Source organism: Aptenodytes patagonicus, chromosome 1 (assembly GCF_965638725.1).
Source record: "Aptenodytes patagonicus chromosome 1, bAptPat1.pri.cur, whole genome shotgun sequence".
NCBI classification, from domain to species: domain Eukaryota; kingdom Metazoa; phylum Chordata; class Aves; order Sphenisciformes; family Spheniscidae; genus Aptenodytes; species Aptenodytes patagonicus.
In genome coordinates, this window is record NC_134949.1 from 76,914,298 (window position 1) to 76,934,595 (window position 20,298).

The window sequence follows — 20,298 nt, forward strand, 5'->3', positions numbered from 1 at the left end:
CTCACACATCACCTAGCCAAGCAGGCCAACTAAATTATTTATGGTGGACCAAAAAGCCCATTTCTGGAAGATGCAGAGCCCTTGAAGTAGAAAAGAAGATGCTCAGCTCTCTTGTAGAATAGGAGCTTTGTGCAAAGACGCAAAGTCCTCATGTGATGTTAACTTTTCATGCTTTGAGCAACACACAAATGAGCAGGAAATGAGCTAATTAGGCACGTTACTGTAATTGCTTATTTTATGAAGTGGAGAGGGAGGTGTTCAGCACTTCTATAAGATAATAATGTAGAGGCAAAATTGTACAGAGAAGCAAAAATAGCAATGGGCTACCTACAGAAATGAATGTTATTTTTGAACAACAGGAAGAGCAACAATTGAAAAATAATTCAATACCTAGCAGCAAGTAAAACAGTAATGCCTCAATATATTCTGTATATGTAAAGCTGGATAACACTTGAGTATATGAGGGGAGAGGGACTTCCCCTCATATACCCAAGCAGTGGTTGAACCTGTGCGAAGCACAATTCCAGCTCTATTTTAGTGACTCTGTATCACCTCTCAATAGCTCTGAGATCCTCTGTGAATTTGAGGCAGGCCTTGATGCAGAAAAAGGACCTTCTCTGGGATCTGGTGCACCTAAACTGAAGCCCTGAACTCCCTGCAGGGCCTGTGTCCGTGTGGAAGGACACAGAGAGCTGCACTCTTGCTCGCTGTTCTATTTTGAGCACAACAAAAAATGGGAGCAGTAAATCATCTATTTAGGTATATTTCTTTAATTGCTTATTTTATGAAAACCCAACTGTAGACAAAACCGATGTTTTATTTCCTAGGAAATTAGCCTGTCAGAGAGATCTCAGATCTTACTTAGCAGCCGGCTTTTGTCCTCTTGGTATTACTGCCATGGTAAGTAATTACTCATAATGTGACATGCATCATATCAGTCTTTTCAAAGTAATTACGAAAAAGTTGCATAGCTTAATGATATGTACATACATCTCATCCTTGCAAGTTTTGCTTTGATAACATCTGCTCGTTTTTGGAGGAAGGCCAGTTTTAAAAAGTAAAATAAGTCAGTCCTAACAATGGGAACATTATTAGCTTCCCAAAAGTTATAAACTCCATGCCCCACTCCAGCAGGGCATTTGCGTGCACAAGTCCTGTAAGCATTTTCAAGTCTGTGAGTTGCCAGATCAGAAACTTCATGTTGAACTAGAATTTATGATAATGAGGAAGCCTTAAAAATACAGTTTATTTATAGTGAGCCAGTTTAAGAACCGCAGCTCCCTGTCCCTGGCAGATTTAGCTGTAGCAGTTGAAGGGGTCACCCCTATCAGCTGTGTGCCCTTTCTCCCTGCTGATATTATCCTACCTATAAAGAGGCAGCAGAATCAGTAGTGTGTCCTCTCCTCAACCAGTGCAGTTCAGACTGGCGTGACTTCAATGGCCATCAATTTTCACATTAGTACTCCGGGCTGCGAACTGCAGAAGCTCAAGAGCGAACAAACACATCGCTTGTCCTCCCCCCTCTGCTATTGTTGTGGTTAATTGCAACAGAAGGGTATGGTGGACATCTGGGGGAGGAAACTTCTTAAATTATCTAGGGTGAATCACCAGAATGCATGTGAAAAACACCCGGAGTGTCTTCCTGACAACCACAGAGTCCCTTCTGCAGCATTCATGTTACTTTGGATTGATATTTCTCTGGTTTAGGTCATTCTCTCTACCTGTACTGTTTAGCAATCCTCAGATGTAATAAGAATATCTCTTTAATAGACTAGAGATAAAAATTAGCAGGGAAAACTTTTGCCCCCAAAATTCAAAAAGACAATAGATAACAGAATAGAAAAATCATGGATGTCAGAACTTTTTTTCTTCTCCAAAGAAGTTATATTTTAAGAGCCGAGGTCAACAGCCCTCTTAGTACATATTATTTTACTACATTCTTTGACAAAAATCGACAGCGGTAAAGAACAGCTTGTTCCACTAACCCTGCTCCTCCTTGCCTGCCTGCTGTCAGCATGCTCTTCCCCTTTCCTTATGACACTTTTTCACTGCCTTCACCTCGCCTGTCTGTGTTTCCTTTGGACCTGCCTCCTCTAGAGCCGGGGTTCCCCGTGGTTTGCTCGGGGACGGACACTGAATATGTTGGACATCAGGCTGGGGGTGCGCACCAGGATTTGGCATCAGTGAAATGACTTTACGTTCACTAACTAACCCCGGGACAACCTCTCACTGCCCCAAGGTGTGAAAAAACAGGCAGCCAGGCTCTCGACCCACAGCTGTCGGGCTCTGCAGGCTCTGCTTGGCTCATGCTTTTGCTGTTTTGACAGTCAGCTACTTCTGCTGAGGTTGGCTAAAATGAAAAAAAAACCCCTTTGCAGGCCACACACGGGTGTGCCAGGGACTATATGCAAGCAACTCCGGCTCCAGGAGGGAGCTTGTCCCCTGTCCCTGCTGCTACGCTGGGGGGTCATAGCCACTTGGAGCGACTCTGGACAGGACCTCGCAGCACCACTGCTGAGACCTGAACCTGGGGAGCAGCTACGTGCCGCCACGGCTCACATCACACCTCCGCTCGCTCCCGAGGTGGGAGCACGGCAAAACGCAGAGCAGCGAGGCAGGAGAGAGAAGGATGCTGAGGGAAAAGCGCTTGCGCTGCCCAGCACACAGCATGGGCAGAATGACAAGTATTGTGAGGCTTCTCAAATGCTCATTTGGCATTACTCCCAGTGCTGCTTTTGAATTTAATACCCACTTCTGGGTATGTAATAGAAAAAGGTGGCAAAACCATGAGGCTGGAGGTAGGAAGAAGAGAGACAACAGCACCAGCTCAAGGGAGCGCTAAATTCAGATCTATTTTCAAACTTCAGTATTTAAAAAAAACCAACCAAAACAACTAGAATTTTTCAAAATGGGGAATGCATTTTTCCTCACGACATGGAAATGGCCATAAGATTTGGTAAATACTGCTTTTATTTAATAATTTAAAACAAAAAATAACAAAAAAAAGCTGATACCTTCAAAATATTTAAAATGAAGTAGTTAAAATATTTTGTCACATTACCAATGACAGGTCATTGCTGTGACACCAAAGTGCTTTTAAAAGAACTGAGTAAGAAAATCACTGTTCAGAATTTCAGGCTGGTGTTGCTCGACCTGTCTCTTCTACTTTGTCCTTATAATGTTGATGGGAATTTTGCTTTTGATTTCAGTGGAGGTGTTGGGATCCTGAGTAGCCTGAAGAGAGACTTAAGATTAGGAATTTGCCTTTCAGGAGGTATACATTTACAGATGAAACAAGATGTAAAGGAATACTTTTAAGATACTATCATGGTATAAAAGGCTCATGGTCCCAATGACCACAATGGCAGGAGAACAGAACCTTTAATTTCCCACCAAAGATTGCCTTGCTTTAGGGAGATGGTCTAACGCGTAGCAGTATCCTTCACTCTTACGAACACAGGCTGGTTTTAGAGCAGTTTTCAGCTGATTGAGGAGTTAAGTAATTGCACCAATTACATCCAATTACATAATTAGAGTAAATAAGTAATAATATAATTAGGTGCTGTAATTATGTAGTTATGACAGGTAGCACTAATGCTGATAAAATCCATTACGAAACTTGCTAAGAACTGTGGACAGGGCACGTGAGAACAAAACTTTTAGGGCTTCGTTTGCTAAAGTCTTTCATTCTTCCAATGGACAAAATAATTAATTTAATTACTATGCCAATAGCCTTTTATTTTTGCAAATGAATGGAGACACAAATCATAGGCTAGTTCATATCTCTCTGTTTTGCTGCAAAAAATTCAGTAACCATCTACATTTTTTGCCTCCGTTTATCTATTTGCAGCTACTAAAGCCTAGGTGAAATTTGCATGTACAAATTGCACCTCTGAAAAGAGAAGTCTAAAAATTTGGACGTTAACCTTCACTGCTCCAGTTATTGCATTAAACTGTCTCCTCTGACAAATGGACACAAGGAACATTCAAAGATTGCTGTATCGATGTAATACAAGTTATGTGCATCTCTCTGGGTTTGCTAGGGATGGTATTTCTGGTCAAATGCATCAGGTAAGTTTTTTTCTGCAGGAATGAAATTCAATAGGGGAATCATTCATGCAGCTTCTCAGTGCAAATGCAAGGCATGTAGCCAGCTTTTCAAAGTTTCTGTCTTTTTAGATATTGTATAATACCTGTCTGACTTTATAAAAGAGGCCTGGATAACAAACAAAAAATAAAACCTACTGCCCTGATTTAATATTCATTAATATTTCACCCGATAACTGATATAAGATTGTGTGCAAGAAGAATGGGCATCACTGGAAGATCTGAAGTGCTTTATTCCCACCAACATCTCCATAAAGTAACTGTCTGAAAAGCTAGAGGTGTATAAACTGTGTGTTGTTTTACAATATATTCTATGCTTGATGCTTTTTTCTAAAAAGAAAAAAAAAAAAAAGAAAAAAATAATACCTTGCTTTATAAAAGCTGGATAGCTACTGATCACTTGTGTCACTGCTCAGAGCAGTATGCTAAGCACTGAAGCAAATACAGAGCTTCTGGGAAAATCAAAATCACAGGGAACATTAGGAGTTTGCAGCCGACGTCCACAGTCCAGAGGAAGAAAGAAAAAGAAGTTCTCTGCCCCAAGGTCTTTTGAGGCCAGGCATGCAAGATAACGGGAATGCCTTGAAACAAGCCACCCCTGGAACAGAAATACAAGTGAACTTGGAAACCTGCAAAAATACTGCCTGTGAGTGAGGGGTGTGTACAACATCACCTACAAGTTTCTTTCCCCCTCTTGAACTGGAAAACTGGGAAAGTGAAGTTAGATGTGTAAATAACTCCCATTCCTTTTGGCACCCAGCCTTTCAAATAATATTCCAAAACAAGAAAACCATAGTATTCCTGTTTTTTTCCAGTTGTGCTATCAGCAAGCCTTCAAACCAGATGCTTCAGTGTTTGCTGGACAAATGATAGATAAAAAAGACTGAGAGTCATAATGTAGACAGTCATATTTTTGGGTCCTGATGGGTCTGGGCAATGGAGAAAAGAGACTATCAGAAATTGTATACGTTTTCCCTGGTGCTTAGTTAATACTAATAAGCACTCCAGTGTTACTTTTTGCAATACTTTGCAAGATAGTAGTAGACAAGTACAAATAATAATTGGTTCCTAACTACAGTTGTAGGGGTAGTGAGGATGATAGTTGGAGCTAAACTCTACTTTCTATTAAAGAAGTTACTGCAGCGTACTCCAAAATTTTGACCTATGTGTATTTAAGGATGGATCTGAGCCTTGAAGATTGGATTTGGGTAGAAATTCTCTCTAAGTAATCCGGCTGTGAAAACACAGAATTTGGGTTTGATCCATTAAAGCTACAGAAGCAGCCATAAAAGACATACCTAATCATAATAAAAACTAGTAGAGCTAAGAGAGCTTTTCCAGGAGTATGATTCATGGATTTTTTTCAGCCATATTCTGTATCACCTGAAATATAAAATCTCATTCCACCTTGTCCCCTTCAAAGAGGTCCCGAGACTGCCCTGTTCTTCCAACCACCCTATTTTTGTAAATATTTGTCGCATTCCCATACACCCCCAGTGAGCCTAATTCAGCAATGAGTCAGTCCACTGGCAAGCCCCAGTTCCCTTGTGAAAGGTTAATTTGAAGTCTGCCTCTCTTGTGCCAGATCTTAACCAGAACTTGGTCTCTTACCAGGGACTTGGTCACCTCTCCCAGCATCACAAGAATGGTCACTCAGCTTTCAGTCCGTCACAAAGTCTCAGTCAGCTTCTCTCTCTGTCTTCAGGACAAAACCCATACCTCAGGCTTAATGTCTGCATGGAATGTACTATCATGCTGTGTTTGAAACATGCTAAACACACACGCTACATCAGCTCATACGGCTGACAGCTGCAAAACTACCTCCGAGTGTTTTCCTTTTGACTCTTCTTTTGGTCATAAGCAAAGCTGTATCTCTAAATCTCTTCTTCCAGTTGAGTATCATACTTCCAGAATACTCCACTCTTCCAGTCAGATTATTTTCTTTCATTTCTTAATATTCTTTGTACCATGTGGTATACAGTAATCTCTCTGGCTCCAAGAGAAAGAGTCCTTTTTTGTTCACTTAAGCAGTTCCAATTGCTTCTGCTACGCAGCACTAGTATTTCTGCAGCACACCTTCCCTAGATTTTGTACTGGGGAATTTAAACCACATGAAGATACAATCCCCCACCAGCCACTTGTTGTTTGTTCAAACATTTGTTTCTCTTTTTTCCCCCCCACTCCTCCATTCCCTCTTCCATTCCATGTAAGCTTTACATTTCTAGGCCCATATGTACCTTTCCCATCATCCAGAACAACCATTAACTTTATATATACCCAGGGAAAAAACAAGCCTTCCTTCAGAGGGCTTAATAATTGCAAAATCTGGATTACTACTAACCACTTAAACCACCAGCATTCTGCCACAGAGGAACAGGGGCTTTGAGAAATCAGTTCAGTGCTTGAGGTCACATGTGTTTTAGTGCTTTTCTGTTAATATTTTAGATATTCAAACAGGAGTTCCCACCATTAATGCAAATGCAAAATACATTAGTGAATTACATCAGAAAAGTCAAACCACTGCTGCCACAGGATGAATACACTTACTATGAATATTAATGCATCCCTTGGAATGAAACATTAATACTTAACATACATACTCGCAAAGTGTAAAATCATACAAACATTGCAGGTAGAGGAAGAGGAGTAGAGAAAGAATAGACAAATGAGACAAGCCCTAGAGTCTGGAGATATTATTGATTCCACGAATTAAAGTGCATTTCTGAAATAAGCTAAAACATTTTCATGTGTAAGAGGACAACTTGCCACTATGGATAATTTCTTGTAATGGAACACAGGATACAAGCATTTATTTTAGTTTTTCTGTCTCACCCATCATACTGCAGAAGTGTAGATCCATTACTGCCTAACAGTGTAAATGCCCTGAGCTGTGCAATGAGATTGATGGTTCCAAATTTCCATGGACATAGGCTGTTCCTCTGTACCCGAGGACTGAATTCCCATCACCTGCCACACCACCTTCCCATGTAGTGGTAATAGCACTTAAAAAAGCTCCATTTCATCGCAGCATTCAAGCATGTGCTCCTGTTTAAACATGAGCCGTTCCACTAATGCAAGTTCTTTAAGGGAAGCTCTGCGTAAGCCTGCGCAGTGGGTGGGATTTGTCTCCTCTTAACTTTAGCCAGCTCCCAATTAGGCATCTTGTCTAAACTAATCATTTAGGCTCTTAATGGGGTGAGAAAAGCAATGCCAGGGTGAGTCACCTCAGCTATCCTAGACACCTGTCTTAAGGCAGGATATATAACCCAGCTTTCTGCAGTGACACGGCAGGGAGCTGGGATCGATTTAAACCAGGTGCCTGACTTGAAGACAGCTGAAGTTAAAGGAGAAGAATCTTCCCCTTGGCTAAACTGAGGTACTAAATTAAAAGGGCACCCAGCACTTCCCTAGTGAGGTTGGGTAGTATGTACAATCAAAGGCTTGATGAAGGATAACAGAGCAGATACTCTCAATAAGAAATGTGGCTCCAGAAACGCATAAACAGCAAAGCTTGATGCGCGTTTGGTTACACCCTCCTCTGGGATTCAGACACATGCCGACTCTCCAACCACAGACCCTGAGCAGTGCAATACCTGCCAGGAAGTCCATGGGAAGAAAATGCTGCACCAAAATATCCCAACAGGTAGGAAGAATTCCTCAAAAATGAAGCCCCAAGCCAAGGCAGCCTTGATAATCCATCCCTCTCTCTCACCAGAACGAACCTTCTTTGGTAGCAGGCTGGAAATGAAATGTAATTGAACATCTCTGCCCCAGTATCATCAAATTTCTCTCTCTCAATCCAAGTCATAGACTCACTGCTTCACGAGGCAGTGTCTGTAGCTCTTCAAATCCCTGCAGCAGCTCTTGGTCTTTTCAATAGCTTGTTCAGAGCAGTCATAGGAGAAAAGCATTAGCCCTCAACACTGACCCTGCGTTTCACTGTTCAGCAGGAGACGTTATTTTTCTGGACAGCAGCCCAGAGATACTGGACAAAGCCGGAGCAGCAGCAGATGTTATGATGCATGCTCTTCTGCCCCTGGTTCGGCTAATGAGGCAGCAGAACCCACAGAGCATGAGAGCACGAACGCCAAACTGGAGACTGTGGCCTGTGCCTTCATCTTTTTCATTATGTTTAAGACTGGGCTTTGTTGCAGACTGTCTAAGACTCGTGAAAAGATCTTTAAAAATACAGATCGATGCCTCCTATTGTTCAGAGAGAGGGAAAAAGAAAGATATTCTCTGCTCTAGCTGCAAGGAGCATCTCTCAGTTGCATAAAGCACGTGCCCAAATTGACTTACCACAATCATTTGCGCCACGTAGCTCTCCGGGCCAGTGTATTCAGTTGGATCTTTAACTTTGACAAGAACTATAAAGTACAAATAATGCCACATGTTGTGCTCTGACTTTATATGCTCCTCAAACGAAACAGTCTTGTTATCAAATTTGTCTCTCTCCAGTCCTGCAAAAAGACATGAACGTAATGCAAAAAAATAAACTTCAACATAAAAATACCCAAATCTGTTAAATATGTTACAGAAAGGAACCTAACTTAATTTAAAGGATCATAAATTTGAAGGATCTTAATTTAAAAGCTATAACCGCATACAGCAACTGCCAGGCAAGAAATACCAGGCCAGAAGGCATTCCTGACAGAATTCTTTCAGCGCAGCATTTATTCTCTTTTGTGATATTTCCTCCTAATAACAATAACGGTATAATAAATATGTTACAGTTTTACAGTGCCTTCTATGCTGAGGGCTATAAAGTGCTTTACAAGTGTTGGCTCTGATTCTTTCTAAATGTATACTGGTAAGCACACAGCGTGCAATCTAGGTCCTGATCTTGCAAAGATTTATGCAGACGTTTAGCATCAAGCATGTGAATAGTCCCACTTAAGCTGCGGTGGGATTGTTTGTGCACTTAAACCTAGCAGCGAGGGTGAGTCTCTGCAGCTTTGTAGTCACACAGTCCTTACAGAGCTGTAGTCATAAGAATTTTTTATTTTTTTCCTGTGACGGGTCAAATCTCTGAAGAAGAATACCACAGTGAGGAAGGACAGGATTCACAAATGTTTCCCTCAGTGTTAAGCTTTCCTCCCTGGATCTCTTGTGGAGCCTTCCACCGACACTACAGCGGTTGTGCTCTGCACAACGTTCATCCCTGTCAGTACAACCATGGAAACAACACCCAGCCTACAAAAAGAAGGTATTTCTAACGTCCCCTAGGGGAGTGAAGGTCTGCCCCTCTTTGTGAGCGCACCTCAAAATAAGCGTGAGTTATCTGTGGGTTTTGTGGGGATGATTTTCATTTAATTCTTTTGTTCCCTGTTTCATATCACCTTCTGAAACAGGCAGATTTTGCTGTTGTTACCCTTCTGGAATGCACTGTGCTGTGAAATAGCAAGCTGTACTTTCATCTGCATCACGCTTTGTGAAATAAAGTCAGCAGCTGCACCATCTCCATTAGTGGTGATGATGCGAGTGTGAGACACGGCTCTTCTCCCTCAGATCCTGGGTGGAGACTGTGCAGCCACCTCTTAAGCAAAGCTAGCTTTTGACTTCTAAACCAAATCTTTTTCCTACTGAGAGGGAATAAATTTGGAACCAAACTCTGACGTTTTTACAGACTTTCCTTGTAGAAGATAACCACCCCTTAGGTTCATGCTTTATTTATTGAGGAGTAGTTCATTTTACTCCTTTCCCCATCAAATGTCTCAATAGCTCAGTAACACCTACCACAGATGAAACAGGTTGTCTTTAGTATTTCCTCCTTTTTCTGCTTTTCACTCCTGAGATCAGCAAATGTATCAATGATGACTCCAAAGATTAGGTTTAGAACAATAATTATGACAATGAAGTAAAACAGAAGATCATAAACAACTCGCGCAGCAAACAAGGGCTCCTGAAACAATAATAAGGTTGCAATAAGATATAAAAATAGCACATCTCTAAAATATTAAACAACATTTTCACACTAGCTCAAGCAAAGCTACGCATCTTTCTTTTTGTATGCCAAATTCTGCTAGCCTTACTCACAGAAATAGAGAGGGACTACCTATGTGACTAAGCAAAGAAGATTTGGCTTCATGTGCTCTTATCGCTTTGGGACTCCTGTTGTCCTTTATGTGGTTTCACACAGCACGAAGAAGAGACCAGCATGTGTACCGGCTGCAGTGTAGATGCATTAGTGTAGTGCTCGATTGAAGATAAGTACCTTGCCAGTACAGAACAGGGAGATGCAGTTTCTAGTACCCACTGAGAGCAATGATAGCTCTTCTTAATACTGCCTTGTGGCATACAGGGATATACTGACGGTACGTCTTTGTGGAATACTCCAGACCGATGCCAAGTTTGCACACCGAACAACTGGAAACCAGGGGAGCATGCTTGCGTGATGCCAAGGCCAGGCTACTATACTCTGCGCCCAAGCAGGGCACGTTAATGGTTTTAGCACTGTGCTAATGCAGTCATATGGCTGTACGCTGGCTCAGAGTGGGCAGACCAAGCTCGTGTCTTTCAGGAACACAACATGCACAGGCACACACACATACATACACACATGCATGCACACACACATGAAGTGCTCATATTCCCCATTTCATCACACTCTTGTTTTTACATCATAACTACTTTCCTTCTCGCAAAGGCTGGACTGGACTCCCATTGACACCTCTAAAAATAGCAAAGTTGTTCTGTGGCAAACAGGAGACAACACTCAGTGTAAGGAGGAGGAACGTAAAACCCAAGTCCTTTTCTTCACCATGATACTGAATTTTCATGTGATTTTCACTGATATTCTCAGTTTTCCACACGTTCATTGGGATAATAGTGCTACCCTTTGTGAAGCGCTTTAATGTAGTTAGCATTAAATAACTGCTAAGTGGCAAGGGTCATTTTCAAAGTCTGTAAGTGTTTACAGACTTCATGGGGATGGACTACGGTTCCTGTAGAACCTCCCAGTCTATGAGATAGGATCTAGATTCCTACTACCAGCACAAGGAGCTCTTCCATCCAGATCCTAGTTATTTGTCTCTGGACTCTTGCAAGCCCTGCTGAGATCCTACTTGCGAATTTAATCCTTGTGTTATGGTGTGGGTCACCAAGGAAAGTGCTGCTAGATGGCCTTTATTTATGATGTTCTTTTTGAACTTAAATAAAAATGCATAAAACCACCCAAATATTATAAGTAGTCCTTAAATGAATTGAATTTGGGAGGAAACTTCTGGAAGAGGACATATACCACGATATATGAAATTCTGGTTTGACTTCAATGCTAGTTGAGTACAAGTAAACAATAGGACCTATTCCAGGGCAGATGCCATGCTGAATTTCAGCTAAAAATACACCTTATGTACTACAGTGGAGAGTCTTGACATATACTCATCAATCAATCCCTTTAAAAAGTTTGCATTTATAATTTCTAGTGTAATAGAAGAGTGATCCAATCCAGCAACACTTCTTAGCAGTGCTTGGAAGGTTACATATGCTCCAGTTTTCCAGAAGGTGTAAACTACTACCTAGAGTTCCTTTCTTCAAGTATCATCATCACACCAAGCTTAGCTCTTCCGACTAAATATTCCATCTGGGATGCAAAAATTACGTGGATAAATCAACTGTGTGACAGTTGAGCAGATTACATACAAATACTGTCTACAACCTCCAAAAACTGACTTTGGCATTCATGAGATGCACCGGGAGTAATGCATTTCTTCAGCCAAAACACTTACATCTTTGGAAGGCTTTCTGAGCACGTCTCCCACACCACCACCATTTCGTAGGCCTTGGTTTAATACGGTCACAATGCACATGAGCAGGGTGTCACAGGTCCTTTCTATTCCATCCTCCTCCTCTTCACCTGCAACAGGAGAGCAGCAGCTTTAGGAACCACAGCATCACACAATCACTCATCAAACAAAGCCACAATTCTGTATTAGAGAAAGCTACTGCAATACACATCTGCCTTTCATATTCTTCAGCTAGAATTTCACTGACCATCCCTATCCATTTGTACATTGCTTCTGGTGACATACTTAGGCACATCAGCCATACTTAGCCTGAAGAGAGACAGAGAAAATCCCGAGCAGTTCTCCCACCAGTAACTCTGTTAATGACCCAGAGCTGCCATCTCTATTCACAGGAGTACCCCTTTTCCTTGCAAGTACTCCCACTGGTTTCAGTATGACTGCTTTTTCAGTGGGCCTCTTAAGTGCGCAGCTGACACATACAGGAGAGGCAATATAAACACAGAATTAGAAGCACATTCGTAAAAGGATTGTCTTCCTGTGAAATCATTCCTCTACCTACTCATGTTCAAGCCAAGTCATGTTAGCATTTCAAATCATTAAGGAGGGGCTGGCTCTTATATGAGTAAATCTGTCCATGATCTTTCCACCAGCACACGTGCCCAAGTGCAGGTCTGATGTACATTAAATGAAAGCCTCTCCCTGACCTCAGCTTGAAAACTTGGATTCTATTCTTATCTCTGCTGCAGAGCTGCTGCGTGGTTTTGGCTGAGCCACAGAGGGTACTATTGTGCAGGAGATATTTGAACGTGCAGAGGAGCTGGGCTGGAACACCAGTCCCCAGGGGGACTTCATCCGCCCTGGCCAGAATTCCTCCCACCACGCACTCACCCCCATGCTGCGGCTGCATCAACAGCCTCCTTTTGAAGAGCCCTGCTTGAGTTGTTCCCTGTGTCCTGCTGACTTGCACTGAAGGGTCAGGACTGTGACTGCCATTTCTCCTGCCTTCCTTTCTCTTTAGGTATACGTTTGCTTAAGCGGTGAAGGCAGCGATTCTCACTTAGTTTGCTTCATGCACTCATTGTAACATAGTTTAATAAGTAACAACATCCTGCTGCGATAGTTAACTGAAACAGCGTATTTAACAGCCCCAAACCACCACCTCTAGGGCACTGAGATAGACTTTGATAAATTGAATTGACTGAAAGCACTCACATTACAGACAAGCAATTTGGATTTAAAACATGGGTTCCCAAATTGCGGTGTATGCATCATGATTGGTATTTGCAGAACGGAGCTGGTATCTGCTGCCTTTGCCACCACTGCTTTTGCTACGCAAGCAAATTAAATGAGAAAGTTAACGCCTGATTTAAGGAACTCTGAATGAAAAGAAAAGCAAAAGCAGACATCAGGATAGACTTCCCTGTTAAACTATATGGTCATTACAGACACTACTACCACTAACAACTCCAGATTTTTTAAAAAAATGCTTGAATATTGAAACTGAAAGAATTGAAACAATAAAACCATTTTTTCTCTGTCACATCTGGAAATTTTTTACTAGCACTGTGATCTTAGTCATACCAATTCATCTCCTCTGCTTTTGTACCCTGCCTTTATTTCCTCATCCAAACATTACTCCATCAATTTTTTTGGAAATAATATCTGTGCTTGAGAAGATGACCATCCACAAGATAAATTAAAAACCTTTATACAAGCCACAGGTTCTATTTCTTTTAGGTAACTACAGAACAAGATTTTCACTGTTCACAAGACCAGGGTCAAGTGCTGGAAACAGCAGATGGTCAGATTCTGGTGAACGGTAAGGATAAACCAGGGCTGCGAATGGGAAGCTGCAACAGCAGAGAGAGTTATCTGCTAGAAAACCTAACTCACAACTCTCTGTGTCCACCAAGATGCAAATTCAGAGCAAGCCCAGACGCAAGATACCACTCATCAGCTGACTGGTACAGAGCTTACAACACAGAGAATCAGCATTCCATGTTGCACCCAGAAGAGCAAGCTCAGGTTGCTCTTTGCCAGAGAATCAGAGAGCAGGCAGCCTGAAGTTGGCAGAAACCTCCAGTGCAGTAATGTAGACTGTAAGGAGCGTACAGACATCTGTATGTCTACTCTACTTCCACTCCCAGACGTGGAGTAACAAGAGCTACCTTCAATCTGGGAGCTGGATAACCCTACAGGCACATGTTCTGTCCCAGCTGGTTTGCCCTGGTGCTCAGCAGCGCTCATAGACTCAGCACCTGTCGACACAGACTATGCCCACACTCCCAAAAGGAGTGGATCTGTAGAGTGAAATGTTGCTAAGGACCCAATGTCGACACTAATTGAGGTTCAGGGGGTTTTATTTGCAACCAGCTCCAGCCTGGTGAGTGGCCCATTAGTGGCTAGACAGCATTAGGTAGGCTGTCTTCTGATTAAGTTTAATTCAAAGGTAATGCAGGTTAAGCCCTATGACCACCCCACAATGTTTATCACAGGGTAGTAAGTGGGATGATAGGAAGATTTACTTCAAAGTTCCTCATCCAATGGCCCCCGGCTACCTGGCTTCTGGACCTGACCTCCAACACAAGCACAGGCAGGGGAGACACACGAGTGTCCACATGGATCTAGCTGAACTTGCACAGAGTGGTACCAGACCTGGGAGTGGAATGAGTCTTTGAAAACATCCCCTTTTACAAACAGATATCTGTGCACCTTTCTAGCACAGGTCTTCATGGGCTACAGAGCACAAAGAGCCACGTACTGTAGGATGTAAAGTTCCTTTAAGTGATTAAGCGCTTCACAGGGCAAAGACTTAAATGATATGGAAATGCCTTTGAAGTGAAGAGTGGGAGATGAGACAAAATATTTTTATGCTGACAGCTCAGTGCAGCAGTGAGGAAGCAAGCTGTTGACAGGGGACGCTCTCTGAGCGGAGCAGGCTGGCTCCCAAGTTAACTCCCTCATCAACATGAGCAATGACCGAGCACATGTTCAACCAGTGAAATTCAAGGTAGAAGCACAGTCTCACCAGAACAAATGATTAGCAGTGATCTGATCCGAAAAGCAATGTATTTATGTCTCCACTCTGGACCTGAGATGCCATTGAGAACATTTTACGTTTCCTACAGATAGCTGTGGACTTCTTCATGCTGCTACAACATGAATCCCACCAAATCTCAGGCTGAACTGCCTTCCCATTCCACTGCGCTCACGCTTTCGCCAGAAGAGGGATCTGTCCCAGGAGAAGACTGAAGGCAGAGCACTACTTTTTGACAGGTGATTCACCGGCTAAGATGAGCAAAACTGTTCTTGCCGAATGTTGTTTTTTTAATGTTACTGGATTAATAAAACTTCTCCAAGATTAAGTGACAGTGCACTTAGATGTTTTGTATAGCCCCTTTTCATTATTGTTTAATTTTAAAGAAACAGTATTCAAACAATAAGAAATGTGAGATTTCTGTCATTTAAGGAGCTTGGCAAAAGCTACACTGCATCTCTTCTGACTGATTGATTACTCTCTGAATGCAGCAGCTTTGCCAATAGCTCTTAGACTGTTTTCTCTATCTAGTCAGACAGCTTCCCATGTTGTTTATGAGGCCTGTTTACACACCAGCTGGGGAGAAAAAGCCTATTTTTACAGCCCTCTCCCCGACACCCTTGTTCATAAAAACTCAAAAATTAGTAGTGGAAGAATAAAGCATGTGAGACAGCATTATACTGGAACACCGGATAGGAAGGGACCACTTACGTCCTCAGTTTCAGCCTCCAGCAACCACAGGCAACTGTGGCAGTAAATATTTTAAGCCTGTAGACCATCCACTGTGCACACACCCACAATGCAAAGGCCACAACACACTAAAACAAACTTAACATCTGTCGTGAAAGACCAACCACCACAACTGCACTGTGCCACAGGAAGAGAGTAGGACAGATGGAGTAGCACCACCATCAAAGGTCCCTGTCTAGCAGTGCATTTGGCCAACAAAACTCCCGAATGACCCTGTAGCCTCAAACTACAGAAGAGGGCAAAGCACTCTGTCAGCTTGATCTAGGAAAAATTCCTTCCTGACCCAATATCTGGTAACTGGTATCTGGTAACTGTCCCAGCAGGACACTCTCATCAGACCTTCTATTTTAACTGAGCATATTTAAAGTTGACAGGGTCCTTCTGACATATAGATCAGATTCGTAATGCAGGTATCAAAGTAAAACCAGATGGACTCATCTGCTGAACCAGAGAAAGTAAGCTCTTCACTTGCCACAAGCACGAAGCAACACAACTTAGCTATCGCAAGAAAAGCTTGCAACAGTCTGCATTTCCTTGCATTTGCAACAAGCTAAGAAAGCACAGATGGACTGCTGCCTGTGCTTAGCTGAGCCACAGTAACTCGTTAAGACATAGTAACTTGATCCTGGATCTGGGCTCTTAGGTCTTCTGGCTACACTACAACCTTGGCCTAGAAGCATGTAAAAAGTATACACAAAAGCTTGCTGATACATGCTATGCCATTAAAATCAACTTATGTGGCTCAGTGTGTGCAGGTGAGGATGCTGCAGATAAGCAGCAAGCTTTTCCTCTCAGCAAAGTCAGCTGGAAAGAAGCGACCTCTACGTTAAAGCATAATGATTCAGCAAGCTCTTTTAGTAACAAAATTAATGTCAATGCAATTGGAAATCAGGTGTGGGAAGCACTGGCATTAAAGGCAAGCTGCCAACCAAGCTCCAAGCCTTGCTGACTTCTGACTTACAACAATCACCATCACTTCTCACACTAGCAAAAGTCTCCGCAACAGTAACACACAAATCCCTCAGTTCTAATTGATCCTCAGTTTGGGGGAACTTTTGTACTAACCTGGGTTAATAATTGGGATGCTTGTGGAACAGTTCTCTTTTGCACAGGCTCCCATCATTGATGTGAGGGTTGTAGTGGGGACTTCACCAATACCTGTGGAAAAAGCAGGATATGGACAAAAAGACAGATACTGCATTGATACAAAGTTTTCAATCATTATTTTCTAGAAGTGAATCACTGATTTGAAAAGTTGAGAAGAAAAAGCAGAACAAATTATACCACCAATTCCTCCTTCCTCAAACAGTCTGCGTCAACAGCTCAAAGCAATCACAAGGAACAAAATCACAGTTTTATATTTACTGTATATCTCATCTCCTGAAATGAATGAATCTACATCAAATGCTGCTACTTCTGGTTAGAACAAACTATATTCAAAGCAAGAAACAACTGTCAGATATGAAAATAATGTCAGTTTTAAAACCATTAGATAAATTATTCACAAAAGCTGACAAGAAGGACACCAAGCTGATGTTCAGTTATCCTGAATGTAGAATATTTAAGAGTTTTCAAGGATTATAACACAGTTTGGTACTCATTTGTAAATACGTATGGGTTTGTGTAAAACACTAATTTAACATTCCCAAAGTGGGTAAACGTGTACATCAGCTTGATTTTATCAAACCAATTTTATCTCGTGAATCTTCAACAATTTTCTGCATTTCAAATCAGAGATACAAAAAGGCTTAAGGAGAAAAAAAATGAAGGTAAAATCATACAACCAAAGTAACAGTCTAAGACAATCTGTGTAACACAGAAAACATCCGCTCTGATTTTGTGCTACTTTATAAAGAAAAAATTAAAAGCACTTGTCTTGGGATGCCTAATGTTCCATCAGGACATCGTCAGCACATTTTCTTGATGAGTTTTTGATCAGAAATGGCAATGTACAAAGCCAGCAAGAACATACCCACACCACAAAAATCTGCCAAGAACCCAACAGAAGAAATACAAACACACAGGAATTACTGCACCGGACTAGACCAGTGCTGCGTGTAGCCTCACATCCGTTCTTCTACAATGGCCACAATTATCTTTCAAAGTGAAATTTCAGATCATAAGTTCTGTCCCAAAAATGAATGGTAAGTCACATATAAGCCAACTTAGCCCTTTTAAGATGATCAGTGGCAAAAAGCAAGGTGTGTTAAAGAAATCCATCAGGTTCCTTTTTTTTGGTATAGTATCAAAACAGCTCCGTGAGTACACCATGCCCACGAGTCTTGAATGAGTGTTGCCTTGTTTGTGTGCTGAAAGAGCAAATTTAGGAAAAAGCTGGCAAACACTGAGTGCACACAGTCCAGGGTGGACCCCACTAGTTGTTCTGTGCTTGCGTACAGGTCTGAAGAGCTCAGCATTTGGGAAAATCATACCTCTGTGAATTTAATCACAAGCTATTCTTGGGTATTTCTATGCAGACAGTTACTTCTCTGCCCATGCTCCCAGCAGGCATATACAGAGATCTCAACAGACCAGACCTGGCTTTTTTTCTAGCAAAGCAAGTCTGTAACTCTCTATCCACATTGGTAAAATCTCTCATTCCAGAAAGTTGAAATCCTGGCCTTTTTAAAACTGGTTAAAAACCTCCCAATGATTTTACTGAAGCCAGGATTACACACTAATGGTGATGGTCATGAAATACACACTGAATTTAAAAGATGCTCCAGGAAATCTCCTATCAGCAGAACTGTGGATTCTGTAATAAATTTCTGCTGGATGAAGCTTAAAAAGTAATCAAATAAATACATCTACTGAACATGTTAAGATCACATGCCTCATGCAGTACACAGAAACTACTACGAGCTGCTTTTAAGGTGGGTAGATAATCAAGAGAACCCACTTTGAGTTGCACTTCCCAATGCTTAGAAAATGTAATTTATTTTTTTTTATATTAGCATGAGTTAGAAAAGAAAATGTAATAAATCGAGTGTTAGATTTTAGTATTTCAACAGATAAACCTAGCCTAAAACAACCCTACACACTAGATTTTACCCAGAGACTTAATTTAGTCCTAAGTTATACGGAGTTAGTTCTGCTCCCACAGATACAAATAAAAAAAATTAAATTTCCTTAGAGGAAAGTTAGGTTAGACAGACAGAAAAGGTGTATGTCGGAAGCAAATTTTAATATAAAAAACAATACCTGCAACAGGGGTCCTGATTTTCAATCTGTCGACCTCCATGATAAAGTCATCTTTCAAGAAGAGGAACCCAATGATGGAGAAGAGATAAACTAGGATGAGTGCCAGCACTGCAGTGAGGATAATGGAACGACCATTCCGGGTAACACTTTTTATCACATTTAGCAAAGTCTCTTCTCTGTACACCAGATCAAACAGCTGGGAAAAGCAGAGAGTAGAGGAAAAATGAATACAAATGAGGCAATATAGAGATGCTACATAGGAAAACAATCTGAACTACTGAAACATACACCTAGTCATGTTCTAAATTCTCAGCTTCATAAACACACAATTCACATTGATTTCAGTGGGAGCTGGGCATGCCTATAGGAGGAGAAAACCTAGCACAGAACTTTAAATTTTAAGGTAGATTATAGCAAAATCCAAAGCCACAAAGTATTTATTATATATGAGCCTGATCTAGATGCGGGTAACGGTTACCAACAAGATCCATTGTTTTCCCATGTTCAAAATCAGGCTATACTAAAATTAAAAAACAGTGTCTTCATACTATGGATCTACATCTACAAGTTAATTTTTCATGTTATCTCCCATCTGATAAACATGCGTGGGCTGCAACTCAAAAATGCACTCATGTATGCAAGTAATTACATGTCCGTAAACTGTTTCTTTGAGCTCATGGCATCATTTAAAAGTCACTCACATGTACAAGGATGAGGGCCATCTCTTTTTAGGACAAAGTTAAATTCATTGCACTGTTTCTATAAAACTAGAAACTTCTATTCTTCTTTACCCTGCACTATATGCTTTCCTGGTATTTAACTTTAAAGAAAAGTATACATTAAGATAATACTGCTTTAAATGTCAAAGGCCTAAAATAGCAATTAAACGTGCTAAGAGCTTTTCAAGAAACTATAGCTTTTTTTCTCCTGCAATTCTATTGATGTTCTACAGTGCTTTGGACCTTATCTATAATGTATATATTTCCACTTCAAAACACACAGATTACAGATATAAAGTGACACACTAAGATTTATCAAAATGGTCCACAGAAGAATGTATTAGTCACAATTCACAAGATCTCAAATCCACAGCCTTGTGAAAGGACTAATAATAAAGGAAGAAAGAGGAAAGACAGTTATCATTCATTCTGTACAAGACAAAGCTTAAAATGAGGAAAACATATTAGGGTTTAGAATAGTTCCCTACTACAAAGTGAACACCTGGAAGTAACTTGGGAACGTGGACAATTATAACATCCATGAACTGTGGACATTCGTCAATAGCAGTCACTGAAAAAAGTAAGTACATAAAATGTTTCTTAAACTACTTGGCACTTTGGTAAGTATTTTAAGGTAGAGATCACCTTACTCATTGAAGGAGTAACAGATAATTTGTTTTGCATTTTTTAAGCAGGAGAGTAACATCCATTTGAAAAGTGTCCTGCAGCTACAGCCACA

General features: G+C 41.3%; 1 protein-coding gene across 2 annotated transcripts in view; it reads right to left on the minus strand.

Annotated features, from left to right (window-relative positions):
- Positions 1-20,298, minus strand: part of ITPR2 (inositol 1,4,5-trisphosphate receptor type 2) — a 271,888-nt gene that overhangs the window by 18,070 nt on the left and 233,520 nt on the right. For both annotated transcript variants that reach the window (XM_076343386.1, XM_076343377.1), the window contains 5 exons: positions 18,841-19,036; positions 16,705-16,797; positions 11,835-11,962; positions 9,844-10,009; positions 8,407-8,567 (listed from right to left, as the gene is read on the minus strand). In XM_076343386.1, coding sequence (XP_076199501.1) covers positions 8,407-8,567; positions 9,844-10,009; positions 11,835-11,962; positions 16,705-16,797; positions 18,841-19,036 — 744 coding nt within the window. The remainder of the gene's footprint in view (positions 1-8,406; positions 8,568-9,843; positions 10,010-11,834; positions 11,963-16,704; positions 16,798-18,840; positions 19,037-20,298) is intronic.